Genomic DNA, 26,007 nt, shown 5'->3' on the forward strand with positions numbered 1-26,007 from the left:
GAATAGTTGTCGTTGGGACGTGGTGATGATTGAAAGGATAGTAAAAACTTCTTCATTTTCCATATTTTGGGATAGAAACCTAAAACCCTAGGACACAAAAGGAAAAATAGTTTTATTAAGGACTGGGCCTTAATTGAAATACGTAATTTATATTAGAATTAGTACTTAAGATTATTTTGATTATTATCTCTTTCTTCAAAACGTCTTTTAAATTAGGAAAAACATACGTAATACACAAACATCAAACTAATGGCAGTGTTATTAGTTTGGGCTGCAAAACAACAAAGAAAGTATTTAGTTAAAAACTCACGGTATGTAAGACTAATCATTTAGGAACACATTTTGGATAAACGTATACATACCTATTTTACTTGGGGATTGTAGTTTGAGGATCAACGAACCACCGGATCGACTCTAACACTGAAATGGTGTCGCCATTAGTGCCCATAAAAGAAACTATGAACACATAGATAAACATAAGTGAATAGAAAGAAAATGTAATCCAACAACAATGATAGTAAGGAATAACTCGCCACACTAACAAGAAGGATAGTAGATTGTAGATTCATCAAGTGTACACAATGTGGGATACAACACTACAAGAAATCGAATTTCTCCCGACGTCACAATTCGTCGGGAAAAGGTGGAAAATGCGTCGGGAGAGCCTCTCTCGACGAATAATGGGTCGTCTTGGTCGGAAAAAACCCGTAGGGAGAGGAACTCCCTACGCATGAAAGGAAGGCGTCAGAAGTTAGTCGAGGAACTCCTGACGCATGTATAAGGCATCAGGAGTTCCTTGACTAACTCCCGACAGTTTGTTTCATGCGTGGAGAGTTCCTTCATTAGTTGAAAATTGTCTTTCAAATATTTTTAATTTATAGTTTGTAATTTTTTAAAATTTAATCTGAATAACCTGTAAAACATAATTAACCATTAACTTTTCTTAGTCCAGTTTATAATTCGATTTCTTTTTTTATCTTACTTTGATGGATGTCTGTTAAGCACATAAAAGTTTAATGTATTTATTTTTTGTAAGATATCTTCTCCATTCATTACAACTGGAGGTCTACGTTCAACTTTTTTCATTAGGTTGTCTACTTTGATGCCAACTATGATTCTCTGGAAGATAACGTCAATGTCCCATAAATGATATTTTTCCTTTTATCCTGATGGACGAATTATCTTCTTTGCATATTGGACATGCTTGATAACCTTTTGTACTCCACCCAAACAGGTCATTAATCGTCCATAATAAGGTAGCATATAATTGAAAAACTCATCAGTAATAGAATTATAAGTTAGCACACCAATTGTCCATAACTCTTTCCAACTCTTCAATCAACGGTTGCAAGTAAACATCAATTTCATTTCTAGGAGATTTTGGACCAGGTATGAGCAAAAACATGAAGAAGTTTGTTTCCTTCATGCATTTCCAAGGGGGTAAATTATAAGGAATTATCACCACAGGCCATATTTCCAAATGGACTGAACCCATCTGAAGCTAATCCCAAACGAACAGTTCAGGGATCTAAAGCAAAATGAGGAAATTCACGATCAAAATGTTTCCACCCCTCTGCATCAGCTGGATGCATCTTCCGTTTCAACTCACTTATCTTTATGTCATCTCATGTCAAAAGCACCTTCTTTTGATGCAAGCAATCGTTTTAATCTCGATATCAATGAAAAATGATGCAATACTTTATGTGGTTTTTTTTACCCTTGCCATCATAAACTTTGTACTGAGACTCACCACAAACGGGACATTGTTGCAAATTTGTGAACTCTTTCCAATACAATATACAATCACATTTACACGCATGAATAGACTCATAACCTAAGCCTAAATCACGCAATTTTTGCTTGGCTTCATAAAAGAAAATAGGTATAGCGGTGCCAGTCGGAAACATTGCTTTTAACAATTTCAACAACATGTCAAACGATTTGTTACTCCAACCATTGAGAACTTTGATATGCATCAACTTCACTAAAAAGTTCAAGGATGAAAATTGCGAACAAACAGGGTATAATTCATTATGTGCTTCGATCATTAAATCTTCGAATATGTTCGTGGTATCTCTTTCTTGACCATTAGAGAACATTTCATTCTCAATCTTTTATACATTTGCATTTTCGTTTTCAATTGGGACTTGTAAATTGTTTATAAGATTCAACATCTCATTTTCTTCGCCGACATTACCCTCTATACTATCTACTTCAACATTCTATATTGAATAAGTTGTATGACTTTCAAAACCTCTAGATAAGTTTACTAGCTCTCCATTGTATACCCATTCACAGTATGAGGGAGATATTCCATATGTTAACAGATGTCGTTCCACGATATCTATTTTTTCCTAAATTGAATTCATACAATTATTGCATGGACATCTTATTCGTCCGGAATTATTAACATGAAACTTCGCCATATCTAAAAACTGGGATACTCTTTCTCTATACTCCACTGATAACTTACTTCTTAGTTTATTCCATTCTTTATTCATCCTTAAAAACAAATATTTTCTGACCAACTTGTAATCCAAAACAATAACGTGGATCAGGGGACAAAGTACAAAGTCTTTATTAAGTATGGATTTTGATTAATTTAATACAAAATTCCAAGTTTGTTTAGAGAATTTAAAATTTTAAATAATTTATAATAGGTGATTTGACTTTTTTTGCCTTTATTATTGATTTTTTCCCCCTAAGCTAAGTCCAAAATTAAATAAATTATAACATCCATAATCCACAAATTGCATAAATTGTAACATCCATAATCCAAAATTCACAATAATCCACTAAATTGCAGAAATTGTCACATCTATTAATGTAAATTAAGTAATCCATAACCTTAGAATTAAAAGGAAAAAAAAAAACTCATTCCATAATAACATCCCAATTTATGGCTTAAAAAATCCACAATAACATCCACAAAAAAAAAAAAAAAAACTCAATCCACACTAACATGCTAGAAATTAAAATAATGGTTTAAATTAATATACCAAAATAAAGAGAAAATAAAAGGGAAAAGATGACTGACAGGCGGCAACTGAAGGAGGGGAGTAGCGGCGGCTTGAAGGAGACTTCACGGGTCGAAGGAGGGGAGTGGCGGGTGTTGAGCGAAATGCGAGGGAGAGGGAGCGGCGGCAAGGAAGACCGACGGAGGAGAGGGCGCAACGGGGAAGAGGAAAAAAATGAGGGAGGGGGGGGGGGAGGGGGAGGGGATGGCGGGTTAGGTTTACAATTTGGGGAAGAAGGGATCTGGTTTCCAGATCCCATCTCTCGACGCAGCCCAACGGGCATCGAGAAAACCATCGGGAGTTAGGGTAAGGCGTCAGAAGTTCCGAGGAACTCCCGACGCATATTTTATTCGTCAGGAGTTCCTTGGGAACTCCCGACAGTTCTTTACAGCACGGAACTCCCGACGATGTTTTACTTCAACGAGAGATACCCTGTCTCTCGACGACCGATTTAGGCGTTGAAGGAGCTCATTTTTCTTGTAGTGCAAGTGATTTGTAGGATAATAGATGTGATGGACCACATTTAAACTCAAGTAGAATATGTATAAATATAGTCAACCTCAGACATCCATGAAATGTAATTCATAGTTACAAAAAAAAAAAAAAAAAAAAAAACATTAGATAGTTGACACCATGATATAGGAAAAATAGTACAAATGCATATACAAGTTCATCAAACACACATACAAGCAGAAAACAACTCATAGAAATACTTTTAAAATACTAAAATATCAATAAAACAAGTTTGCAAATAGAACCATGGAAAATCAAACCACTACCACATTAATATATGAAACCCTGAGAAATGATAGAGAGAACAAGAAAGTAGAAGATAAGTAATTTGATAGAAATAACTCACCTCTTGAGAAAAAACATACAACAATGGTGGATTCTCAAGTGATTTAAGCTGGACAAAAGTGGTTTTATAGAGGAGAAAAGTGAAGGGGGGTGGTTGTTCACCCACCATGATAATGGAGAGTAATATACCTTGGTAGAACAAGTATGCAAAAGTAGTTCAACATTACATCAATAGTTAAAATAATCAGAATAATGGTGAAAAAGGAACCAACCTCGTAATTTTTATTTTTTGTTCATGAGTAAATGAACGGACTCCCATTAATGAAGTGTTTGAGTCATTAATCAAGTGTAAAAACGCAAGCAAATGGAGTTCAGTTAGCAAATAGAAGCATTAAAAATTAACTACATCGAACAAATTGTTTACATGGAGTAAATGTGCAATCAACACATACCAATAGGGATCAAAGAGAACAGAGAATCATACAAAACAAATGAGAATGAATCGAAATGAACAAATAGAAAATGAAAAATGATGTAGAAATTTCATCAGAAATCATAATGAATAAAGGATTGAAAATGTAGACAATGAAGAACTTTGGAGGTGAGATACGTATCTTATCCAGAAACATATTTAATCGAGCCCAAACACAACATAGATTCAAACAGAATAGAGCATGATATAAAACAAATAAAAAGGAATCATAATAAACAAATCAAACAGGATAAATAATGAACAAATTTTATAAGAAATCATAAAAAAAGAAGAATTGAAAATGTAAATAATGAAGAACACTGGAGTTTGGAATAAATATCTTATCTAGAAACACATGTCAATCGAGCCCAAATACAATAATGATTCAAACAGAAAGTATGAAATTGAATGAATGAGAAGGAATAAAGAAAAACATACCGAATATGAAAATAGTGAAGAAATTTTAGAAGAAATCATAATAAACAAAGGTTTGAATATGAGAAATAATGTATCAAGAACTCAACCATTATAAGGGAAAAAATTTTGAACAAAAATTCATAGATAGGTACTCATCATCAAATTTTTTTAACAAAAATTCATGGATAGGTACTCATCATCGGCCGACTGGGGTTTAGAAAACAAACCTGGATGGTATTCTCCCCCACCAAGCTCCAATGACTAAAACCAGTCCCTTACCAAGACCTCAATGCTGAAAATTAGAGAAGTAACATGTATCAAGCCCCACAAACCAAACATAGAACGGGTCATGGGTGAACAGAGGACCATTAAATCGGCAAGAGATTGGTTTCAAGTTTTCATTGAAGCAGAGAGGGTGAAAAGGGGAATTGAAGAGATTTCAAAGGGTGAGAAAAAGAAAGAACGAAAGAATCAACAAATTTGAAAATTAACGTATATATGATTCAACAGATCTGAGAATAAGAGAACGACCTCCCCTCACTAAACTCCAAATCGGACACCATAGGCCTTTACCATGATTTTTCAACACCTTCAACACAGACTAATCATGCATTCGATTGGAGAAAGGAAACCCTTCTCCATGGAAGAACTAACGCAACAAAATGTTTGATGAGAGAGAAATGAGAGAACCAAAATGTCAGCAGATAAAAATCGTGTAGTGTGGGAAGAGGAGTTGCAATATCGGTAGGCAGAAATGGTGCATTGTGGGGATATGGGATATCACATGTGGGTAGTTCAAATGTTAGTGGCCCAAACGGTGAGTTGGGTTAAAAACTCATCTCATCTATTCTCAACTTGGGCCCCCAAACGACCCCCTTTTGTTGTAGAGTCAGTAAAATAGAAAATTGCACTTCAAAATCACATACATTTCTCATTTCAACCCCTACCTGGTAGTATACTTTTACACATCTATAAATCCATTATATTTAAAAAAATATATATACACGTGTATTTAAATAAACTAAATTGAGATAGATAATACAAGCCCCGGAGAAGGGAAAGGGACATGAAAAGAAAGAAGTAGAAAGTGACATTGTAGTAGATTAGAGAAAGGAAAATCTGCACAAATAGAAAAAATGTCAAACTATTTATAGAAATAGAAAAAAAACATCGATAGACTTCCATCAACGTCTATGACATAGCGTCAATGATAGACTTCTATTAATTTCTACCACTAATAGATTTCTATCAATCTCTATCAAAGAATATTAAATTTTATTATTTTAGGTAAATAATTCTCATATTTTTCTCTTTTTGAAAATCTCCTCATAGAAATTAAAAAAAGAAAAAGAAAAAGGTAAAAAGAAGAAAAGAAGATGATATTTAAATTAGAGAGCACCGAGAAAAATGGGGTATGGTGGAAATAAAATAGTAAAATGGGTTATAAGGGTGTGGTACTTTTGGGGAGCAGATACAAATGGGCCCTATTCCATTCTCCACCAAACTAAATATCAATGGAGCCATGGAGGATCCAACAAATTATTACTCATTTTATTTCCAATCTCCCATCTCTCTGTCTTTCTAACCAATTGTAATTAACACTCTCTAATCTCCATTCATCCATGGATGTTCATTTGATTTGATCTCATCTCTTCATTCATCCATATCTCAATTTCAAACCATTTCAACAAAAGTCATTCCACACCATAATTCATAAAGAACCCACATAGACTGAGAGAAAAATAAAGGAAAAAAGGGTATTTTTTTTTTTTTTAACTCTCCAAGGTTTATCTTCTTTTGTTCTTATTATTATAAAACCAAAAAGATACTCTCTCTCTCTCTCTCTCCCTGGATTTTGGCTCTCTTTTTTCACAATGGTATCCGCCATGGTTTCATATTTTCTTCAACCTTTACTTGCAGAGATAAGTGACTTTTTCCATTTGATAAAGGGATTCTGCATACTAATCTCCAAAGGGATGATGGGAAATCAGTGCTAGGGCATGAAACCCTTCATTCCAACTTCTCCATCAGAGCTCCCCCTTGTCTGATCGGTGAGTTGAGTTCCATTTTTTTTTTTTTTTTACTTTATCCGCCTTTTTTGTTTTCCCAATTCCCCGCATATATCTTTACCTAATATGTGCACTACTTTAATTGATGCCTTGTTTTGCCTTCTGGGTACTGATTTCTTTTCCCCCTTTTAACTGTTTCTGAAATGGGTCTACTGAGTTTGGCTTCGGCATGCCTCTTTCCCTCTCCTGCATTTTCCTCACTTACATTGTCCACTCCCATTCTTCTCTCCAAGTTCCTCTCTTCTAGTTATACTTGAAAGTCCTTAACTAATGAAAGGTTTGTTAGACTAGTTACTCAACTGAAATGTTTCAGCAATACTAAAATCACACGCGTATTACAATTGCGTTTCTCATCTTTCACAGACCGTTTTATTAGAAGAATGAATTGTGAAAGTGGGGAGCTTTTAGCTTGTCGTGTTATCTTATTTCTTGCATATGTTGTGATTTTTAATTCTCAAATGTAATTCTGCAATGGTCTGCATTTTCCCTGAACGCATTTATTGAATTGGGAGGTTAAATTTTTTTGGATATTTGCACGTGGCTTAGTTCTTATAGACAATCTCCCTTGTCCCTATGTTCTGTTATCACAGTTGAATCGAATGTATGTATCTGCAATGGCATCATCTTCTCAGACCCCTTGAATCTTAAATGGGGGCAGAAATCTCCCTTATCTCTCTCTTTCTTTCTCTCTTTGTAATTATTTTAATGGGCTTTGATAGAATGAATTTTCATTTCTTAGAGGCCTTAATTTTTCTCTCATAGTCATTGGAGAGCTGAAAGATGGACAGGACAAGACTGGATTTAAGTTTTCATCATTCAGTATCAACACAATCAGAGGAATCTGCTTTGGACTTAGAAAGGAACTATTGCAGTCATCTTAATATGCCTTCATCAAGTCCATCACCTAGTCAATGTTTTGCTCCGGGTAGTCAGCTGTCTGAGACCAATGCTTATTTTTCATGGCCCACTTCCAGCCGTTTAAACGACGCTGCAGAAGATAGAGCAAACTATTTTGGGAACCTTCAGAAAGGCGTGCTTCCTGAAATTCTGGGCCGGCTTCCCACTGGGCAGCGAGCTACTACTTTGCTTGAGCTAATGACCATAAGGGCATTCCATAGCAAGATCTTGCGTCGTTTTAGCCTTGGAACTGCAATAGGATTCCGAATCCAGAAGGGTATGTTGACAGATATTCCTGCTATTATTGTCTTTGTTGCACGCAAAGTTCACAGGCAGTGGCTCAGTGATGTTCAATGTCTACCTGCTGCACTTGAGGTTGGAAACTCAACATATCGAGTTTTTATTTTTACCTCTGTTAGAGGTTGTTCACTGACCTTATTTCAGTACTACCTTCAGAAAATCATTTTTGGTTCTGAGAAATCATAAAAAGATTACTAATGTCTATACTTAATGTGAGGCCCATAAATTTATTGGGCTTGAATATCTTTTCTAATATTTGGCTGGTTCTTTCATTCATTTCCTTCTTAATTTTCCCCAAAAATGATCACTGGGGTCAGGGACCTGGAGGTATATGGTGCGATGTTGACGTTGTGGAGTTCTCCTATTATGGTGCTCCGGCAGCTACACCTAAAGAAGAAGTATACACAGAACTTGTTGATGGTCTGAGGGGAAGCGATCCAACAATTGGTTCTGGTTCCCAGGTATATTTTTTCCTTTTTCAGAAAAGAAAAGTTCTTATGTGCATGATTGTTAACCGTCTAGGAAAATGGTTATCAAAAAAAAAAAAAAAAAAAAAAAAAAAAAAAAAAAAAGAAAAACCCCTGGATGCCTCATTTCTTTGCAGTTTGGTTCGTCTACCAAATCTTTCTATACTCGGTCTCTGTTTTGAGCTAGAAGGTTGACGTCAATAACATACTTTTCCTTCTCTCTGCCTCTTTCTCTCTTCTTCTTCTTCTTCTTCTTCTCAGAGGAAAATATAAATTTCTTCACCTAAAAGGTTCCGAAGGAAGGAATTTACTGCATCAAGACTTCTTAATACTGATTTAACCATTCTTACTGTTTTCTGATTTCATACAGATTGTCAATGGAAATTCTGTAAACCTTCCATCTTAAGCTTTCTTTTATCTCCAATGGCATGAAGATAAAAGGGGATCTTAACCATTGAAATAGTGCTTTCGCCGCTGCTGCTTTTTTTGTTTTATGAATAACAGTTTTTTCTTTTAAGATTCTTTTTCAAGGTTGATATAAAAAGGAACTATGATGGTATTATTTTGTTTATCATTTGATGGCATTTGACCAAACCTCACGTATGTTGAATTATGTGCACCATTAATGAAGCTTAACCATTTGTTTCCTTTCCTCATCTCTTCATATCCTAAAACTCTTTACTTAGATTTAGATGTTTATAGTGGCAACTTTTGAGATAAAATGTTGAAATAATTGTTCGCTTTGAACCATTTCTGAAATACCTTTGACTTATTCAAGATTCTGAAGGCTAATCTTTCTCTAGTCACTGAAATGCCTTTTGTTACTGACACCTTGTTCTTGCAATGATTTTAGCAACTATTAAGTGCTGATGATTTCAGTGAATTTAATGTCAATGTTCCTACCTTTTATTTTTTAAGGAAAATTTCCTCTGGGATACGTTGGGCAAAGCAAATAAGTTATATTCCCAATATTTTCATTATTCACGTGTTTACATCAAGACCTTCATTTTGTTCTAGATAGATCTAACAAGTTGGCTGGAGCAAGTTTCTGGTATTGTTTGTAGTGTTGAAGTATGCTGTGCTACACTTTCCAAACCATAGGACATATGAATAAACCATAGAGGTAGGTGGACTGTAGTAGGCCGGCCATATTTTAAAACCCATATCTTTTTCATAATAGTAGTCATATTGATTATGTTTTGCTTGAATTTTTTATTTACAGCTATGTTTAGGTGTGTTTCTTCTTTATATCTTTTAGCTTGTGGTAATTTTTATTAAGTAATGACTTCTTGCTTTGTAGGTTGCTAGCCAAGAAACTTATGGGACTTTGGGTGCAATTGTAAAAAGCCGGACAGGAACCCGGCAAGTTGGTTTCCTTACAAACCGGCATGTTGCAGTTGATCTAGACTACCCTAGTCAGAAAATGTTTCATCCTTTGCCTCCCAGCCTTGGACCTGGTGTATATCTGGGTGCGGTGGAGAGAGCAACATCATTTATCACCGATGATGTCTGGTATGGCATCTTTGCTGGAACAAATCCAGGTAACAAAAATAGTGTATTCTGACATACACCTCGGCATTCATGAAATTCTGCTCTTCCATCTTTTCTAGTGTAGTGGTTTAGATTGTTGTTGCATCATGGTCGCTGAAAACCAAAATTTGTATAAGGTATTTTTATCTTTTTATGATCAAAACATGTTATAGCTTGTTGGCTTAGCAGGGCAGCTGAGTTAGGCAGACTCGATGCTTCCCCCAAATCACAGGTTTGATCCATCTCAGAATGGGAGAAGCAAAGAAATAATTAACAATTATTATTATTATTATTATTATTTTAATCTTTTGTCATTATTTTTTCAGTATTTTCTTTCTCCATTTTTTTCCCTTGTGTGACATGTTACTGATAGCTTAATTATATATGACGGCAGATCACTTAACCAATAGCTTCGTTACCACTAAGTACTTTTCAATCAGAATCTATGAGCATGTGGTTAATTGATTTTATGGCAATCCAAGGCTATCATTAATTAATTGGGATATTTTGGCTGCTGCGTTGGTTTGAGTGTCCACTTTCATCTTGATTCAAAACTGTTTTACTGGTATGTATATTATATGATAAACTCTGCGCATACGCATCGCAATTTGGTGCCTCTTGCAGAAACATTTGTGCGAGCTGATGGAGCTTTCATTCCATTTGCTGAAGATTTTAACATGAATAATGTCATTACATTTGTAAAAGGCGTTGGTGAGATTGGTGATGTCAACAAAATAGACCTGCAATCCCCGATCAACAGTCTTATTGGACGAAAGGTGATCAAGGTTGGAAGAAGTTCAGGCTTGACCAGAGGGACTATAAATGGTATATGCCCTTGAGTATAACGATGTAAAAGGGATTTGTTCCTTCACTGACTTTCTTGTTGTTGGAGATGACCAACAGACGTTTGATCTTGAAGGTGACAGTGGAAGCCTTATTCTTTTAACTGGTCAGGATGAGGAAAAGCCACGTCCAGTTGGGATTATATGGGGAGGAACAGCTAATCGAGGTCGACTAAAATTAAAAGTTGGTCAACCACCAGAGAATTGGACCAGTGGAGTTGATCTTGGACGCCTTCTTGATCTCCTTGAGCTCGATCTTATTACCACAAATGATGGTTTTCAAGGTTTGGTTATCTTAACCAATCGTAAAGCCATTTTAGATTTATGGTTATTTTTAAAATTTTACCGTGTTTAACAAACTATCAAGTTGCATGTGTTGATTGCTGAGCATGGTAATGCTGATGAAGTTATGGAAATAGTTTATGAAGTCTTATCCAAATCATAGATATTAAGTTTTTGAAGTTTTATCTAAGATATATATTCAGTTCTAGTCTGATGTCTAGCTGGGGAGGGAAAGCAATAAATATACATGTTTTTTATTCATGCGTGCCAATTTGTAATATGGATGGTAGAAAACCCCATTGGGTTGTGGGTCGAGGAATTAGACCAAATGGAACTAGTGTAATAAGGTATGATTTTTTTTTTTTTTTTTTTTTTTTTTTTTTTTTTAAAAATAAAATTATTATTATTATTATTATTATTTTAAGAAAAGAAAAATTTTTTGTTAATATATAGAAGGAAAAGAAAAAGTTCAAAGATACAAACTCGGGATAACATAATTCCCGAAGAATAAACAAAAATGAAAAGATTACAAGAACCTGAAAGGATACCAAACAAAATAAGGGAACCAAAGTACAGCAAACTAACAACAGTAAAAGTACCAAAAACTTTTAGAGAGCTTTCGAAAAAAAAGCTGAAACTTTAATGGGCAGCTCCACAAACCACTGAATCTTGAAACAGAAAAAGAACAAACCAGCTTGAAACATCTCACCAGAAAAGGAAGAAAACGCAGCAACTGCCCAGGAGAAAAGCACAAATACCATAAGGCCATAGAAGAAAACAAACAACCAAAAGCTGTATCAACGCCAAATTCAACTCTGAAGAAAACCTCAAGAAGCAGCAACTTCACCCCAAACTGGAAACCAATGAGCAAAACAGCAAAACCACTTCAAGCAGCCAGAGACAAATACACTCCAAGGAGAAAAGAATAAACCAATGGTCAAAAGCCCAGCCTCTATATGATCTCATATATTTCAATGCCACGTTCCTTTAGGAAGGAAGACAATTTTTCTTTTTCTTTTTCATCGATTGTGTTGATGAGAGGGGGAGAGGAAGACTCATCTGGTAGTTTCTTTAAAAGGTGAATTAAGTTCTTCCAAAATAGAATAAAGAGCCTCTTCAAAATCTCCCTCATCAAGTTCTTCATCAGACACCTTTTCGTGGCCATTAACAATTGAAAAATTGTACTCCAAATCAGTACTTCTGAGAGTTAACACAGAATCATTGTCTGACTCATCTTCTTCCAAAAATCTGACTTTTTGATGACCCCATTTGTCGAGTCAAATAAAGCCCTTGGAAAGAATGTTATTGACAAAAAGATGTTGAAGAGTATAAGTTTGGTTGGGATACTAAAGGCTCCTTATTTGAAGAAGATTTTTTTTAAACCCATAAAATGGGATAAAAAATTGAGGGTGCATCTCTCTTCAATTAAATCCTGATTTTGGGCTCTGTCGCACACTGAATTTGGAAAAGGATAATCTTTTTATTTATTATTTTGTATTTATTGAACTTTATTCACTTATTTGTTCATACAAATTATTAAATATTTTATAAACATTGGCATGAAAAACCCATATATATCAAAAGATCAATTCTCTCTGTTTTGGACATTTAGTACCCCGTTTTTTCTATACATTAATAAAAATTAACAAGGGACATTTTTTCATGGGAAACCCAAAAAGTTTTAGAGGATTCTTGAGGAAATCGAGCAAGGGATGGGGGTTAACTCCCTGCTCATGCCCTGCCCTAATGCCAATCCCATGGATGAATATCCACCAGTTTGTTTATAAGTTAAAGTCATTGGCTCATTGTGTATAAACCCTGTGAAGTCATGGTTTTCTTGTGGGTTTCAAATGAATGGAGAGCTTCGTGTGTGTGTGTGTGTGTGGGGGGGGGGGGGGGGGTGGTTTTGCATTTTCTTGATTGATCTATCTGTCATAGATTTTCTTTAATATGTTTGGCATCATATATTCATATTTGCACATGATTAGAATAGTTGTGTAGATAGAAAAGGATTGCTCATTTAGAAGCGAGGTAACGAAGTTTAACTGTGTCATAGCCCAGGAACCTTTCCGATGCACCCATACAATAATTAGACGCAATTAAGTTGTTGAAACTTGAAAGACAAGTTTTGTAATAACTTTTTGGCTCTGGCAAACATTTTATATCAATTATGCCTCTCTGACTTGGGTTTTTCGCTTTATTTTATGACTAATTAAGCTGCAGTCCATGAACAAAGGAATAATTCAGTTGGAGGGATCGATTCTACTGTTGCAGAGTCCTGTCTTGATCGGATGCCGTTGAAATATAGACTTAAAGAGAACTCTGAGCTGCTCGGTTTAAGTGTCCAGCAAATTTTCCCTGAAGGTGAATCCTCTCAGGGGATGATCTCACCTTTTAAGCATGCTGCATTTCACATAGAAAATGGGTTTGAGGTGACTCCGAGCGTCGAACTCCAATTTATACCAAGATTAACCAGCAGCTCTCTGCTGCAACAGAAGAACGAAGAAAGCCAAAAGTTAAAAAATCTGTCTGCCCTGAGGAATGGCTATGATAGTGAGGTATCAGTTTCGCTGCAGTTGGGTGAGCCAGAAGCAAAGAGAAGGAAGCACTTGGATTCTCTTTCAAGTATCAAAGAGTCATCTTCATGAGTGAGAAATAAGATTATACATTCAATTTGGTACTGAAAATTGAAATAAGTTTAAATGGTTATATATCCATACTGGGTTCGGATCATTTTGCCGCCTATTTAGCTGTAAAAATTGGGACTGCCATATTATAAAAAGATTGAAGCCTCAAGGTGGGAGAGTTGCCATTCTTTTAAATGTTCTGTGCAGTGAAAGGTTTGAGGTTAGTTTTCAGTTCATACAACATATTATGAAAGAAGGGCATCTATGCCGGTCCTGAGCATCTAATTTCCTATTTACCTGGACCAACTAGAGGCAGGTGAAGTCCTTGTACCATAACTACTTTCTGGAGGGAGAAAAAGTTCACATATATATAAAGTTATATAAAGTTATCAGAAGCTAAAAATGAAAAATGTTACAATACATTTGGAACCCAATAAAAGAGTCTCCCTTTTCGATAGGCTTAATGTTGCTTCCTCTTCACAATTGTTATTTTAAAGTCATCCTTTATAACTGTGTTGGTATTGTCATTCAAGATGTGGTGTGTTGATGTTGATTTCAAATGCATGTTCGTATGTCTTGTAAACATCATGTGATTACAGCTAAAGCATGACAACATTAGCAACTAAGTAAAGAAAAATACGACCAGATTGGCCCATGAAATGTGATCACGTTAATGGGAGCTGGTAGTAGTTCATAATATAATGTTCGACTAATATTTCAAATCGACACGAAGATTCTGTTGGATGACAATTACCATTTTGTATATAAAAGAAATCTGGGAACTTGAGTTAGTGAGTGTTGATGGATCTAAGCATGCATGGATGATGTAACTCGTAGTGTATTATATTTGTTTCTTTAAAAATAATTAGTGTTATCATAGATAATTATGCACTCTAAAAATAGATTAGAGATTAAATGACATCTGGGATTTTAGATTATTATGCACCCCACCCCACCTTCTACGCTTTCGAACCAACCGTAATCAAATGAAAGATTAGTCAACTCTTTGATCTTTCATAACACGTTACAAAGGCATGTGAGTAGGCAGTAGTAATCAAAAGCCTAATTTTTTATGTTCTTCATTTTCTTAAATGAAATAAAAGAAAGAAAAAAGATGTTTGTTGTCTATTGTCTTGTCTGTTACGTGTTGTCTATTGTCTGCTGTCATTTCATGGAATTGTCAAATACATCGTTTTTTGAACCAAAAGACGACATGAAATTATTAAGACAGAAAAATCATCTCTTAATCTCAAAGGCCAAACCAGACCACAACAGATTCCGAACACGCACCAAACTCATCTGCTCTTCTCACATTTCATGCCACTATCCTCAACCCTGTTGGCTTGGCCTTTAGCTATGAATTTTTTTTTCCTGCATTACTTAGTTGCGTATTCACATGGATCGCCACTAATCACTACCATATAATATAATTACAGCTATGGTCATACATCTACATATAATTGAGTTTTGTATATCACCTCACCAATTAAACAATATGATGATAATGGGATTGGACAGGAAGCTCATGGGTCAGCAGAAAAAATAGTTGTAAACCGCACAGAAAGTTGCATTATATAAACTACTCTCTAACCTCTGCCAACTGCCAAGACGACTCTTCTATACATAGAGAGAAGAATCAGGAGAGCTCATGGCTCATTATAGCCTTGTCTGCTTTGTTAACTTTGGAGCTGCGTAATTTGTTTAGCTCTCTCCTCCTCTGTGTTGGTTTGAGAGGTTGAAGCTGCCAGCATGATCTGAGGAACGCTGTAACACTTTGTTACCCATATTGATTCCGCGTCCGGCTTAAAGCTTGGTTTCTCCCATCAGGTCATCTTGCAGCTTCAATCACTCAAATCACCAACACTATTGCCTATTGCATGCACACCAAAAAGGATATTACCGTTGATCCAACTCAGTCCAGAAAACACCCTTTTTCAGATAAGTCAATCTTCTTCATAACGTTCTTTAACTTTGCTGCTTATGATGGTTGGTTTTCCTCTTTTGTCTCAATTATCTAGAAAACACACTTTCATTTGAATCACTTCAGCTTCTGATCAAGCTCATTGGTAAATCTTTGGTAAATTTGAGTTCCTGTTCTTTTAATGTTCTATGTTTTGTTTTGTTTACTTTATGAATTCAATTGGACACACCTAATAAGCAGGAGAAATGCTCTCGATAAACCCACCTCATGTGTTCATGCAATGTTCCTCCACATTTTCCTTATCTTCAACCATCTTCTCTAGGAATCAATCCACCAAATTTAATCTTCAAACGTTTTCTCTCAAATCTTCAAAGGAGAATGTTGAATAAGAACAGTTCAAAGGTGCATCATAATATACCCTTTTACTCTTGAAATTGGCATGTATACATACATACATACATATATATATATTCATGTACTTGAGTTACATTTGAGATTAAGTTTACTTTTGACCTTCGTTTTATGATCAATTCACGTGCCAGAGCGAAGTATGGATATCACTTTAAGAAAGATCCATGATTACAGTTGATTACAGCGTTTAAACGTTGCTAGTTATCAAAAGGATTATACTTACAGTCCATCCTAGCTTTTCAGTTGTCATATAAGGCCATTGGTTCACAAATATTGACCGGTAAGACTTCAATTTTATACAGAGTAAACATAAAATAATACTTGGTAACCAAGGCAATAATAATCTGGCCCCAAAATCATTACCCGTCTATGGGTTTGGCCACCCCCGATCTGCTTGTACCTTTACAAACTTCGCCAAAAGCCTAATTTCTTCCTCCTGCAAACGGGGACCAAATGTGCACTGACCCCTTGGCTTACAGTTCTCACCAAAACCCTGAAACCCATCATCATATATAAATATTTCCAAGCTTGTAGAATAATATTAACAAATGATCACTTACAGGCATTCTTCCTTTCCCATAATATGTAATCCGGTAGATCTCCTCTTCGGCATCAGCTCCATTTCTATACAAGGAACAATGAAACAAAATTTTGAAATATTTATAGAGTTCTAGAATGCTTTTCCTCTTTTGGACTCTAGAACTAAGACAACAACCATGCACTATCCTTCAGTTTTGTTTCATCACCTCACGAACACAATTGGTGTAAACCAATTCAGCATGGCTGGATATGGAGAAATTTTGAAAGCTCTGTTATTTGATCCGAACCCTTCGTAAAAGTGTGGTGATTTTTTTTTTTTTTTTAAAAAAAAAAAAAAAAAAATTAAAATTGTTAAAGGCGTGCAAGCGCAAGTCTTCGGGGAGAAGCTAAGCCAATTTTATGTGAGCATTGTTATTATGGCAAGCTTTCAGGATGTTTGAAAAGCTAGTTTTCCTCGTACAGTTAAAAGATGGGAGAGAAAATCAGTTCTTAAAATATTTGCCTGATTTTCCCCATTTGGGTTAAGACCATGTAGATTTTTTGGACCCTACGAAAAAGTCCATACAACATTAGAGCTATTGCCCTTATTGATGCATCTACAATCTTCCCTCATCTATAATCTAATCAATATAGGACTACGATCACACTCGTACAATATAAAAAAGTACACAATTTTTTTTAGAAAAATCGAAGACAGAATTAGAAGAGAGAGAGTAGATCCGTGTTCTAATACCTCATGATACTAGTAGGCAGTGTTGCATGGACATTGGACTGAAATCATAAACTGATAATAAACTTCATTGTTTTCTCAAGTTCTAGAAGATTACCTTTCAAGATCACTTGAAAAGAGTGTGGCACCCTAAGAAGAGAAGAAAACAAAAAGTCGGTTACAGAAACAGCAGAAATGTTCCACAGAAAGAACAGCAAAAGGAAAAAATAAAAACCGAACCATCAAACTTCAAGTTCAACATTCTGAAGATACGTGTAAAACCATCAATAAAAATCGTCAATAAAAATTCAGAATCAAACAAATAGAAACAGATTCCAGGAAAGGCTACTGATGTTGGTAGTTCAAAACGAACAAACAGAGAACGATTATATTAAAACACAGTCAGATGAGCATGCTAATATCAGCATGTACTAAGAAGCTTATCTAAATTAAAGAGTAGTGTAAGGAGAGATGGTAGCACTAACGGGCTGAATTATGTTTCCCCCTCCATCATGGCAGCCAATGCAAGCTTGATTAAACAATGCACCTCCTCTTTCTATTTCTGCCGTTTGGGCAAGTGCAAGACATCCTTTTACATAAATTACAAGGACAAAGCCAAGTCAGGAAATAATACGTACAACTGCATATCAATTATCAATAAGGTCTTTGATTTGCGTAAAGAGAAAGCAGAGATATATTGAGGATCTCTTTGATGACCTTTCCAACATCTGTCTTTTAAATTCCAAATTTCAAATTGAATGATTTGCTTGAAAGAAAACAAAAAATTTGACAACTCAGAAGTCAGAGGTAAGAAATAAAAATCAATTATGGTGACATTTTTGTTAAAAGAAATGTATCGAAATCATTTCTTAAAACATAGGGGGAAAATACCAAATACAGCTTAATGGGTGTATGTATAACTTTGACATGCATACAAAGAAAAATTGTATTAACATGCATCAGTTCCTAATTACATAAGTAATGTATAGTTATCTTAGCTTAATGGGTGTATGTATAACTTTGACAATATACAAGAAAGAAGACGGCAACATTTAAATCATTTCATCTTTTAGGAACACAGTATTTGTTTACGTTTCCAATTGTAAATCCACGAATCGACTATCCCTTGTAGGTAAAAATCATAATAGATTTCTGTAATAGATTTCACAATGTGCGTTTGCAGGGGTCAAGAAATTAAAAGGAAAACAAAGATGAGTAATGAATGAATAGAATAGTTATGCATTGATGGGGTATGGCTTCACCTGGGGTTTGGTTGAGGGGAGATAATGCTAGAAACACCGCAATGAGAGGGGGAGCCAGGGAGTTGAGAATCTTAACTTGTGTACGAATTTGACAAACTACGGTCCGTCGCTTTTCCTGGTTAGCTTACAACTTCGGAAGTCTCAATTTCCAGCGAGAAATACGTAGAGAGAAAAGAGAGAGAAGAGAACGAGACCTTTAGTGGGAAGCAATGGGGAGTAGGACAAAAATTCGAAGTTGCAGAGAGAAGATGCATCTATTTCGTCTCTGATGCTCTCGTCGTTGCTTCTGTGCTTTGCTTGGTCTCCGATGTCGCTAACCGAAGCTGAAATTATGCCCAATCCAAAGCGAAAAGCGGATCGGACGAACCCCCTTTTTTCCCCTCCTCATGAAGAAAAATTCATCTCATTTTTTACGTTATTTTTTATGTGAAAATTGAAATGAATTGTCGAAACATATAAAAGAAAAGAGTAAATGACATGGAATAAGGTAGAGATGAAGAGAAAAAAGGGAGTAATGAGTAGACTAAAAAGAGAAAAGACAGAAAATTGAAATGAAAAAATAAAAATAAAGTACTTAGTTGTATCTTATGCTAAATCTATTTTTCTACTTCATATTAAATTGTCAAATCATAATTATATTTAAATATTATTTTTTATATGTATGATGAGAGTGAAATATATAGAAATGAGTGAGATGCAAATAGGTATGGCTCAAAATAGGGAGAAAAAAAAACGTAAAAAGCACTCATAATATAAAAAAAAATTGTTGCAAACAGGATTGGAAGGAAAGGAGGAAATATGGATGGCGAAAATCACGGAGGAGAAGAATGAAAGGAAAAAAAAAAAAAAAAGATAAAAAAAAAAGATAGTTTAACTGTAAATGCTCCATACGAGTCGGGGAACATTAAAAAACTAGAAAATGGTAGACACAAAATAAGCGGAAATTGGGAAGAATGATGATAATGCAAAAACACATTCAATAATATATATATTTGTAAAAGTAGTGTAGTAGCAATGAGGGGAAGACATGCTTGGTGTCTCGATCCTACTATAAGTGAGTGGGTTGAGACTCCCACGAAGTGAACAAGACAAGAAGCATGCATGATGACGTTCAAAAGGGTGTCATCCATTAAGCCAAAGAAAGGGTTAGAGAAGTGAAGTGTCATGATGTGATTGAGGAGGACGATGTTGTTGGGTTGTATATCTTAAAACTCGCAGTTTGTAATGTCAAACATATTCTATTTGCAATAAATATGTTATTGACATTTATTCAATAAAATTGTTGTTAAGTCTGTAAATTGCACTTTGTAATGAAGAAATCTAATAAACTAAAATCTATGGCTATTACATGAATACTTGGACATTATATGGAGACATAAAGATGGATCGAATTTAAGTAAGTAGCCAAAACGGTCTATAGTATGTGAAAAAGATTGGGTACCTTATTCTGGTAACACTATTGGATACGACTCACTTTGTATCTAGTACAAACGATGTGATCCTGAATCGTTCATGTGCAGACATGTGAGTGGAGACATCCTATGCAAAGATTTTTTTTAAGACCATGACCAAGAAATAAGTCGCTCTTACTTTATAGCGCTGTTTACCGTTTAAGACTTGATGCTTCAAATCAATGACCTAGGTAACTCGACCTTAATCTTGAGCTAACTATAAACTCATGTATATTCGGGATTATCCTTAGATTTGTATAAGTAAATTGTTGGTTCAACAGTGCCGGCTTAATAAGCCTCCCATTTCAGGGGTAAGACCGGGTAGATAGCTGGGGACATAGGGTGCAAGACGGAATCCACTCCTACCCATCTCTAGGGATAGTTGAGAGGTTGTTCTCTTAAATTCTTGAACAAAAGGTCTCACCCTTTCATTGGCCTGAGAGGGACTCGGTTTAGTGTTTGGATCACAAACCTATTGTTTATTAGAGGATTAGTAGAACTTAAGGATCAATATGTAATTTCAGGGGTAAAACAACATAGACCCAGCCGTTATTACGAACAACAAATGAATGGTCGACTTACTGATTGTGGTTAAATCAAGTGGACATAAATATATCTACAGTGAGGAGAGTGCAAACTTCGTGTCTTGGTGGTTAATGAATATTGATTAATTCATATTAAAGAGTTTAACCAATTAATCTCATATCATTGGAGCTCATGATTTGTAGGTCCATATGGTTCCTCTACTAGCTCATAAAAGATTAAACCTTGGATTAGAATATTAAGCAAATTTGAAGTGTGAAATGTTCAAATTCAATTTAGGGTTTAGATAATTATATTTGATATAATTAATATTTAATTTTATCATAATTAAACGTAATTGGAGAGTTTAAAATATTTAAATATTGATTACATGAATAGGATTCATATTTAAAATTAGGTGTTTTAATTAATCTAATATTTGATATTAAATTATTAATTGAAGTTGTTTAATTAATTATTTAAATTAAATCAATCTCAGATTAGGATATTCAATTTCAAAAATTGAATTTGAATTTAATTTAATTAAGTTGAAAATTGAATTAAATTAAATTTGAAATTGAGTTTAGTGGAATTGTCCAAGATTTCAACTTCTTAGTGGATTTCTCCACAATTCAATGCCTAGACCACTTAGCTAATGCATTTTGATGTGTCAAAATGTTGAAAGACTAGGTGCTTGCATTGATTAATTGAATAAATAACCCAACATAGGATTGCTCCACGCTAAGCACGCTTAACTTTGAAGTTCTTATGATTGAGCCACTGAAAAGGAAGGTGCACCTTGTTGATATAGGTAGTAGTAATTTTCAATTCTTTTAAGCCTTTCTTAACCATACTTTCATGTTCTCAAGATCCTTCTCATTCAGAAGTGATATCGGCTCATTCATGTACCCTCCTGAACTCGGGTCGTTACATGCCCACCAGCTTCCGCTTGGTTCGTCCTCGAACCACATCTTACTGGGAGACGTTCCACTCTGATACCATATGGTCGAGGTAAGTTTCGGTTCCCTTTTGGCAGCCCATTGTCTCTTGGGATTCTGGGGCCTAAGCTAACCTTCACCATGGAATTTGTGTTTGGTTTCAGGAACGTGTGGTGGTGGAGGAAGTTTTCGAGCGGAGTAAGGTCTCGTTTTGGGACAGTTCGTTATCATAAGGTAAGTGGTTTACTGCCGATTTTACCCTAAGATTTTGATAATAAGCCTGTTAAAAAATTTATGAGTAAACTGTGATGAAATTTGATATGGGTAATTGTGCTGAAGTTGACGTATGAGAATATTGTGGTAAAGTTGGATGTAAGAGTAGATTGGGATACTGTGATAAAGTTTGATGCATGAGTAGGCTAGAGATAGAGTACTAATGTTAATGTATAAATAGACTGTGATAAGGCTTCCGACTAGCATAAAAGGTTGATGTATGGGTAATGGTGTTAAAGTTTGATGCTGATTCATGGCCTTGATTGCATGCTTATGTCTGAGATTTTAATGACTGTTAGTTCCGGGATTCTTAATTGTATGCTTATGTCCATATAAGATTTTAGTGGCTGTTAGTATTACCATTAGGCTATGCACATTGCATGTGTGAGCCTTTGGGCCACACCCTATGCTTATGTACGGTGTCCTTTTTTTGGTGATTTTTTGGGATCACCACTTGTGTTTATGCCTGTGACCTTTGTGTCACTATTTATGAAAGTGTGCATTCGGGTTCGCCCCTTATGCCTATGCCTATGATGTCCTTGTGCATTTTGATCCAATAGAAAGACTAACAGATCATTAAGTGGACCCAGTAGTGGCCTGCTTACTGAGTATATTTTTATACTCACCCTTTTTCTTTCCCTATTTTTCAAGTAAAGGTAATGACAGACTGGCGCATGACAAGAGAGATCCGTGACCTGGCCATTAGGACGATTTACTGCTTCCGCACTTAGTATCATGTTTTGAAGTCTGGTTTAGGAGTTATACGTTTTTACACTCTCATGCAAAATTTATTAATTTTATTATTTGACTATTTAATTGTCTTCATTTTAAAGTTGGGTTTAGTGGTACCTTGAACGGTAAATTTTTATTTTATTTTATTTTTGTTTTAGTTTATTTATTTTTATTTAATTATGTTTTCTTATCTTTGCTCATTTGAGCATTATTAAATAAAATTTGGCTATTAAATAAATTTTGGCTCTTTTATTTGATGGTTTAAAAGAAAATGTACAATTAAGCCTATGCATGCACGAAGTAGCGTCCTAGAATTTAGTAGGAAACTAAGGTCGTTACATGCTTTATGCATGTTTATTCTATCAATTGGTATTAGAGCATGATTTAAGCACTCAATTAACGTTAATTTGAGTTTGGTGGGTGAAATTCTAGCAATACATGTTCGGGTGACTGAAATGGTTTTAATTCAACTTTGGCATTAGATTTCTCTTTGATTCAGTTGTTAAATTTGTAATTGGCTCTTGATTGTATATGATTAAGGGTCTATAATTTTATTAGAGTCAATAAAGTTGAAGTTAAGCTGTAATTGAAGATTGAAGCAAGCAAACTTAGTTGGAAAAAAATGGAGAAGAAGCCACGGCCAGGCAGCGTCGCTGTAACACTATTCTTCATGAAGCCGAGGCATCGCAACACTGGGATGGAGCGTTGCAATGCTGCTCATCTCAACCCAGAAACACGCGCACACGTGATTTGGTTAGCAGAAGCGGTCCGATATGATCAATTTGACGATATGAAGTCCGATTCAACCATTTTTGGACCGGTTCAACCTCTTTTAGAGCTTTAAAGGGCCGATTTGGGTGTTCGGGTCGGTTCGAGCAGTCCAAAGGCTTTCTCAAGCTGTTTTTGAATTAATTATATAATAAATTAGTTTATTGCTTGCTTAGGATGCCAAAGTTATATAAGTGTTATTTAAATATTTTATGCATGTGATGTATGTTATATTTAATTTAAATATGTATATGCATATGGTATGCCATGTAGATTTAAATCCCACCATAGGAAAGCATGTTTCATGCATTAATATATGTTATGAATTGGTTATAATGTATATAGCATGCATGATTAAGGTTTCATAAGATTAATATAATTGTTATATTAATGTGTGGAATGCTTAAGTATATGTTATAATATGTCTATATTTTTATAAGAGTTATAAAATGAATTAGACATTTAAAATCTACAACAAAGATAAGATGCATGCTCACTTAGGTCTAATAACAACTTGTTTTAATAGTTAAAATAGGTCGTTATCTTATAAAACACGGCTACAAACTCAATCGATCTATAATTCGGTCTAAGGCTGGAGGTACTTAAGTTGACGGTTTACGTAACACCTTCTACCTGGGGATTTTAGCCGAATTACTGAGCGTTGTTAACCGGTTTTATGAGCATGCGTGAGCGGTGTGAGGTAATAAAATGGTTTTATCACTTGGATAAATCACATAGACTTAGAGTGTTTCTTAGTTAGAATATACCTAAGTACAATAGATACCCAAATAATTAAAACACTTCAGTAGGAGCTTAATAATATATACGATATATTATTTTTAGCTCTCACATTCTTAAGAGTTCATACCGTGAGATTCATGCTCGTCTTCGTGTCACCCTGGGAGTGACCTCCATTCAGAAAGTGTTTGCATGGATCAATAGTAAGGTGAATAGGAGAAGTAGTTCATAGTAAGTGGGTGAAGGATATGTGTCAACATGTCCTACGGTCTCTTCCGTTAGTTTGGACCGCGAGATTCCTATGTTGCATCTACTTGTTGACTTTAGGAAACCTATGCTGGTTGTTTAACAAATGGGTATCCCCTTGGAGGGTCGTAACATGGGATTGGAAACAACCAAACTCCATAAATGGATAGATTTCTTAGATCACTTCCCAACTTTAACTATCCAATTCGGAAGCATCATTGGGGTCAACCCTTGAAGTCTGAAAATGGAGGATTACACTTACAGAATTACTAAGTGTTAGTAAATTCTTGACTGAAAATGGTAACTAAACGACTATAAGAATAAGAGTTATTCTGGAGATAGTATTTACTTAAGAATGTCTTGCTTTAGTGAAGGATTATTTGACTACCCCTCAGTAGCACTTATTCGGACTCACTATAGTATCGTTGCAAATAAATAATGAATTTTTGGGTACATTATTTGTTTTTGCTAAAATTGGATTGGATTTAGAAACAAATTTACTAATTAGAATTTGTTTAAGTTTCAACATGTTGATTTCTTCAAAATTACTCGCTTTTGACATGTTTAATGATAATGATTATTCAACATGGAAATCAAATATACTAGTAAATGATTATTTAAAATTTGTTTTAATAGAGGAATGTTCTCGATCTCCCAAGTCTTCTGCAAACCAAAATGGTTGGAATGCATATGACGGATGGATTAAGGCAAATAAAAAAACCCGAAACATTATTCTAGCAAATATATCTTATATATTAGCTAAGAAAATAAGAACATGACTTTTGCTAAAGAAATCATGAATGTCATAGATGAAGAAACAAAGAAAGCACAACAAAGTAAATACGATTTGCTTATATTGAGACATGTTTAGTGGAACATGATAAAAATACTTGGATAATAGATTCAGGTACCGCTAATCATATCAGTGCTTTTGCTCAGAAAACTAGTTCCTGGAGACAACTTCCAGAAAGAGAAGTAACTTTTAAGGTAAGGACTGGGGAAGTTGTTTTAACTAAAGCAGTGGGAGATATGAAGTTATTCGTTGGAGATAAACACATTTTACTTGAAAATGTCTATTATATTCTTTCTATGAAAAAAATTTAATATTTATCTCATGTTTGCTTGAATAAAATTACAAAGTCTCTTTTGAAATAATGAAATGTTCATTATTTTGAAAGGTATTAAAATATGTTTTGCAAATTTAGAAATAACTTATACGTGTTAAAACCAACTGAAGTAAAGGTTGTTTTGAATATAGAGATGTTTAAAATAGGCAAAACTTAAAATAAGAAATGAAAGATTTCTTTAAATGCCTATCTTTGGCACATTAATCTCAATAGGATTGGGAGATTGGTTAGGAGTGGCTTTTAAATCAGTTAGAAGACAACTCTTTATCTCCATATGAATCTTATCTTGAGGGTAAGATGACCTAAAGATATTTTTCAGGAAATAGTCTTAGAGCCAAAGAATCCTTAGAGCTAGTACATTCAGACCTTTGCAATTCGATGAATGTTAAAGCTAGAGGAGGATATGAATATTTCATCAGCTTTATAGATGATTATTTGAGATATGACTATATTTACCTAATGCATCGTTGTTGAGTTGTATGTCCTAAAACTCGCAGTTTGTAATGTTAAACATATTTTATTATCAATAAAAATGTTATTGATATTTATTCAATAAAACTGTTATTAAATATGTGAATTACACTTGTAAAGTCTAAATCTAATAAACTAAAAATCCATGGCTATTATATGAATACATGAACTTTATGTGGA

At 34.8% G+C, this 26,007-nt stretch overlaps 3 protein-coding genes across 5 annotated transcripts; 2 read left to right on the forward strand and 1 right to left on the reverse strand.

Moving 5' to 3' along the window:
• The first annotated feature begins 7,496 nt into the window (after window positions 1–7,496).
• Window positions 7,497–14,186, forward strand: LOC120069958 (protein NARROW LEAF 1-like). The gene is given in 6 exon segments (XM_039021803.1): window positions 7,497–8,045; window positions 8,288–8,431; window positions 9,738–9,978; window positions 10,592–10,788; window positions 10,790–11,093; window positions 13,309–14,186. Coding segments are annotated over 6 exon segments (1,809 nt in total). The 5' UTR covers window positions 7,497–7,553; the 3' UTR covers window positions 13,740–14,186.
• A 1,971-nt stretch (window positions 14,187–16,157) lies between these two features.
• LOC120069959 (cytochrome c6, chloroplastic) lies at window positions 16,158–19,376 on the reverse strand. The gene is made up of 6 exons (XM_039021804.1): window positions 18,756–19,376; window positions 18,562–18,676; window positions 17,785–17,888; window positions 17,418–17,449; window positions 16,611–16,674; window positions 16,158–16,543 (listed from the first exon to the last, which is right to left on the reverse strand). The coding sequence occupies exons 1-6, from the start codon at window positions 18,813–18,815 to the stop codon at window positions 16,418–16,420; spliced, it is 501 nt and encodes a 166-aa protein (XP_038877732.1). The 5' UTR covers window positions 18,816–19,376; the 3' UTR covers window positions 16,158–16,417.
• Window positions 19,377–21,010: 1,634 nt separating this feature from the next.
• Window positions 21,011–23,421, forward strand: LOC120069960. Of its 3 annotated transcripts, none has more exons than XR_005479727.1 (3): window positions 21,011–21,545; window positions 21,637–21,706; window positions 22,402–23,421. XR_005479727.1 is itself a non-coding variant. In XM_039021805.1 (3 exons), the coding sequence occupies exons 1-3, from the start codon at window positions 21,466–21,468 to the stop codon at window positions 23,319–23,321; spliced, it is 402 nt and encodes a 133-aa protein (XP_038877733.1). In that variant the 5' UTR covers window positions 21,011–21,465; the 3' UTR covers window positions 23,322–23,421. The 3 variants fall into 3 exon arrangements, 1 of the variants encoding a protein (XP_038877733.1); XR_005479728.1 differs by having other exon boundaries at window positions 23,036–23,421; XM_039021805.1 differs by having other exon boundaries at window positions 23,070–23,421.
• Window positions 23,422–26,007: the final 2,586 nt, after the last annotated feature.

This window comes from Benincasa hispida, unplaced genomic scaffold, assembly GCF_009727055.1.
Source record: "Benincasa hispida cultivar B227 unplaced genomic scaffold, ASM972705v1 Contig71, whole genome shotgun sequence".
Classification (NCBI taxonomy): Eukaryota; Viridiplantae; Streptophyta; class Magnoliopsida; order Cucurbitales; family Cucurbitaceae; genus Benincasa; species Benincasa hispida.

Coding starts and splice junctions, on each gene's coding strand:
- LOC120069959 (XM_039021804.1), bottom strand. CDS start 18,815: ATGCATCTTCTCTCTGCAACTTCGAATTTTTGTCCTACTCCCCATTGC. Junction 17,889..18,561: donor TCCCCTCAACCAAACCCCAG/GTGAAGCCATAC, acceptor TTTATGTAAAAG/GATGTCTTGCACTTGCCCAA. Junction 16,544..16,610: donor ATGGGAAAGGAAGAATGCCT/GTAAGTGATCAT, acceptor GATGGGTTTCAG/GGTTTTGGTGAGAACTGTAA.
- LOC120069960 (XM_039021805.1), top strand. CDS start 21,466: ATGCCCACCAGCTTCCGCTTGGTTCGTCCTCGAACCACATCTTACTGG. Junction 21,546..21,636: donor TCTGATACCATATGGTCGAG/GTAAGTTTCGGT, acceptor GTTTGGTTTCAG/GAACGTGTGGTGGTGGAGGA. Junction 21,707..23,069: donor GGACAGTTCGTTATCATAAG/GTAAGTGGTTTA, acceptor CTGTAATTGAAG/ATTGAAGCAAGCAAACTTAG.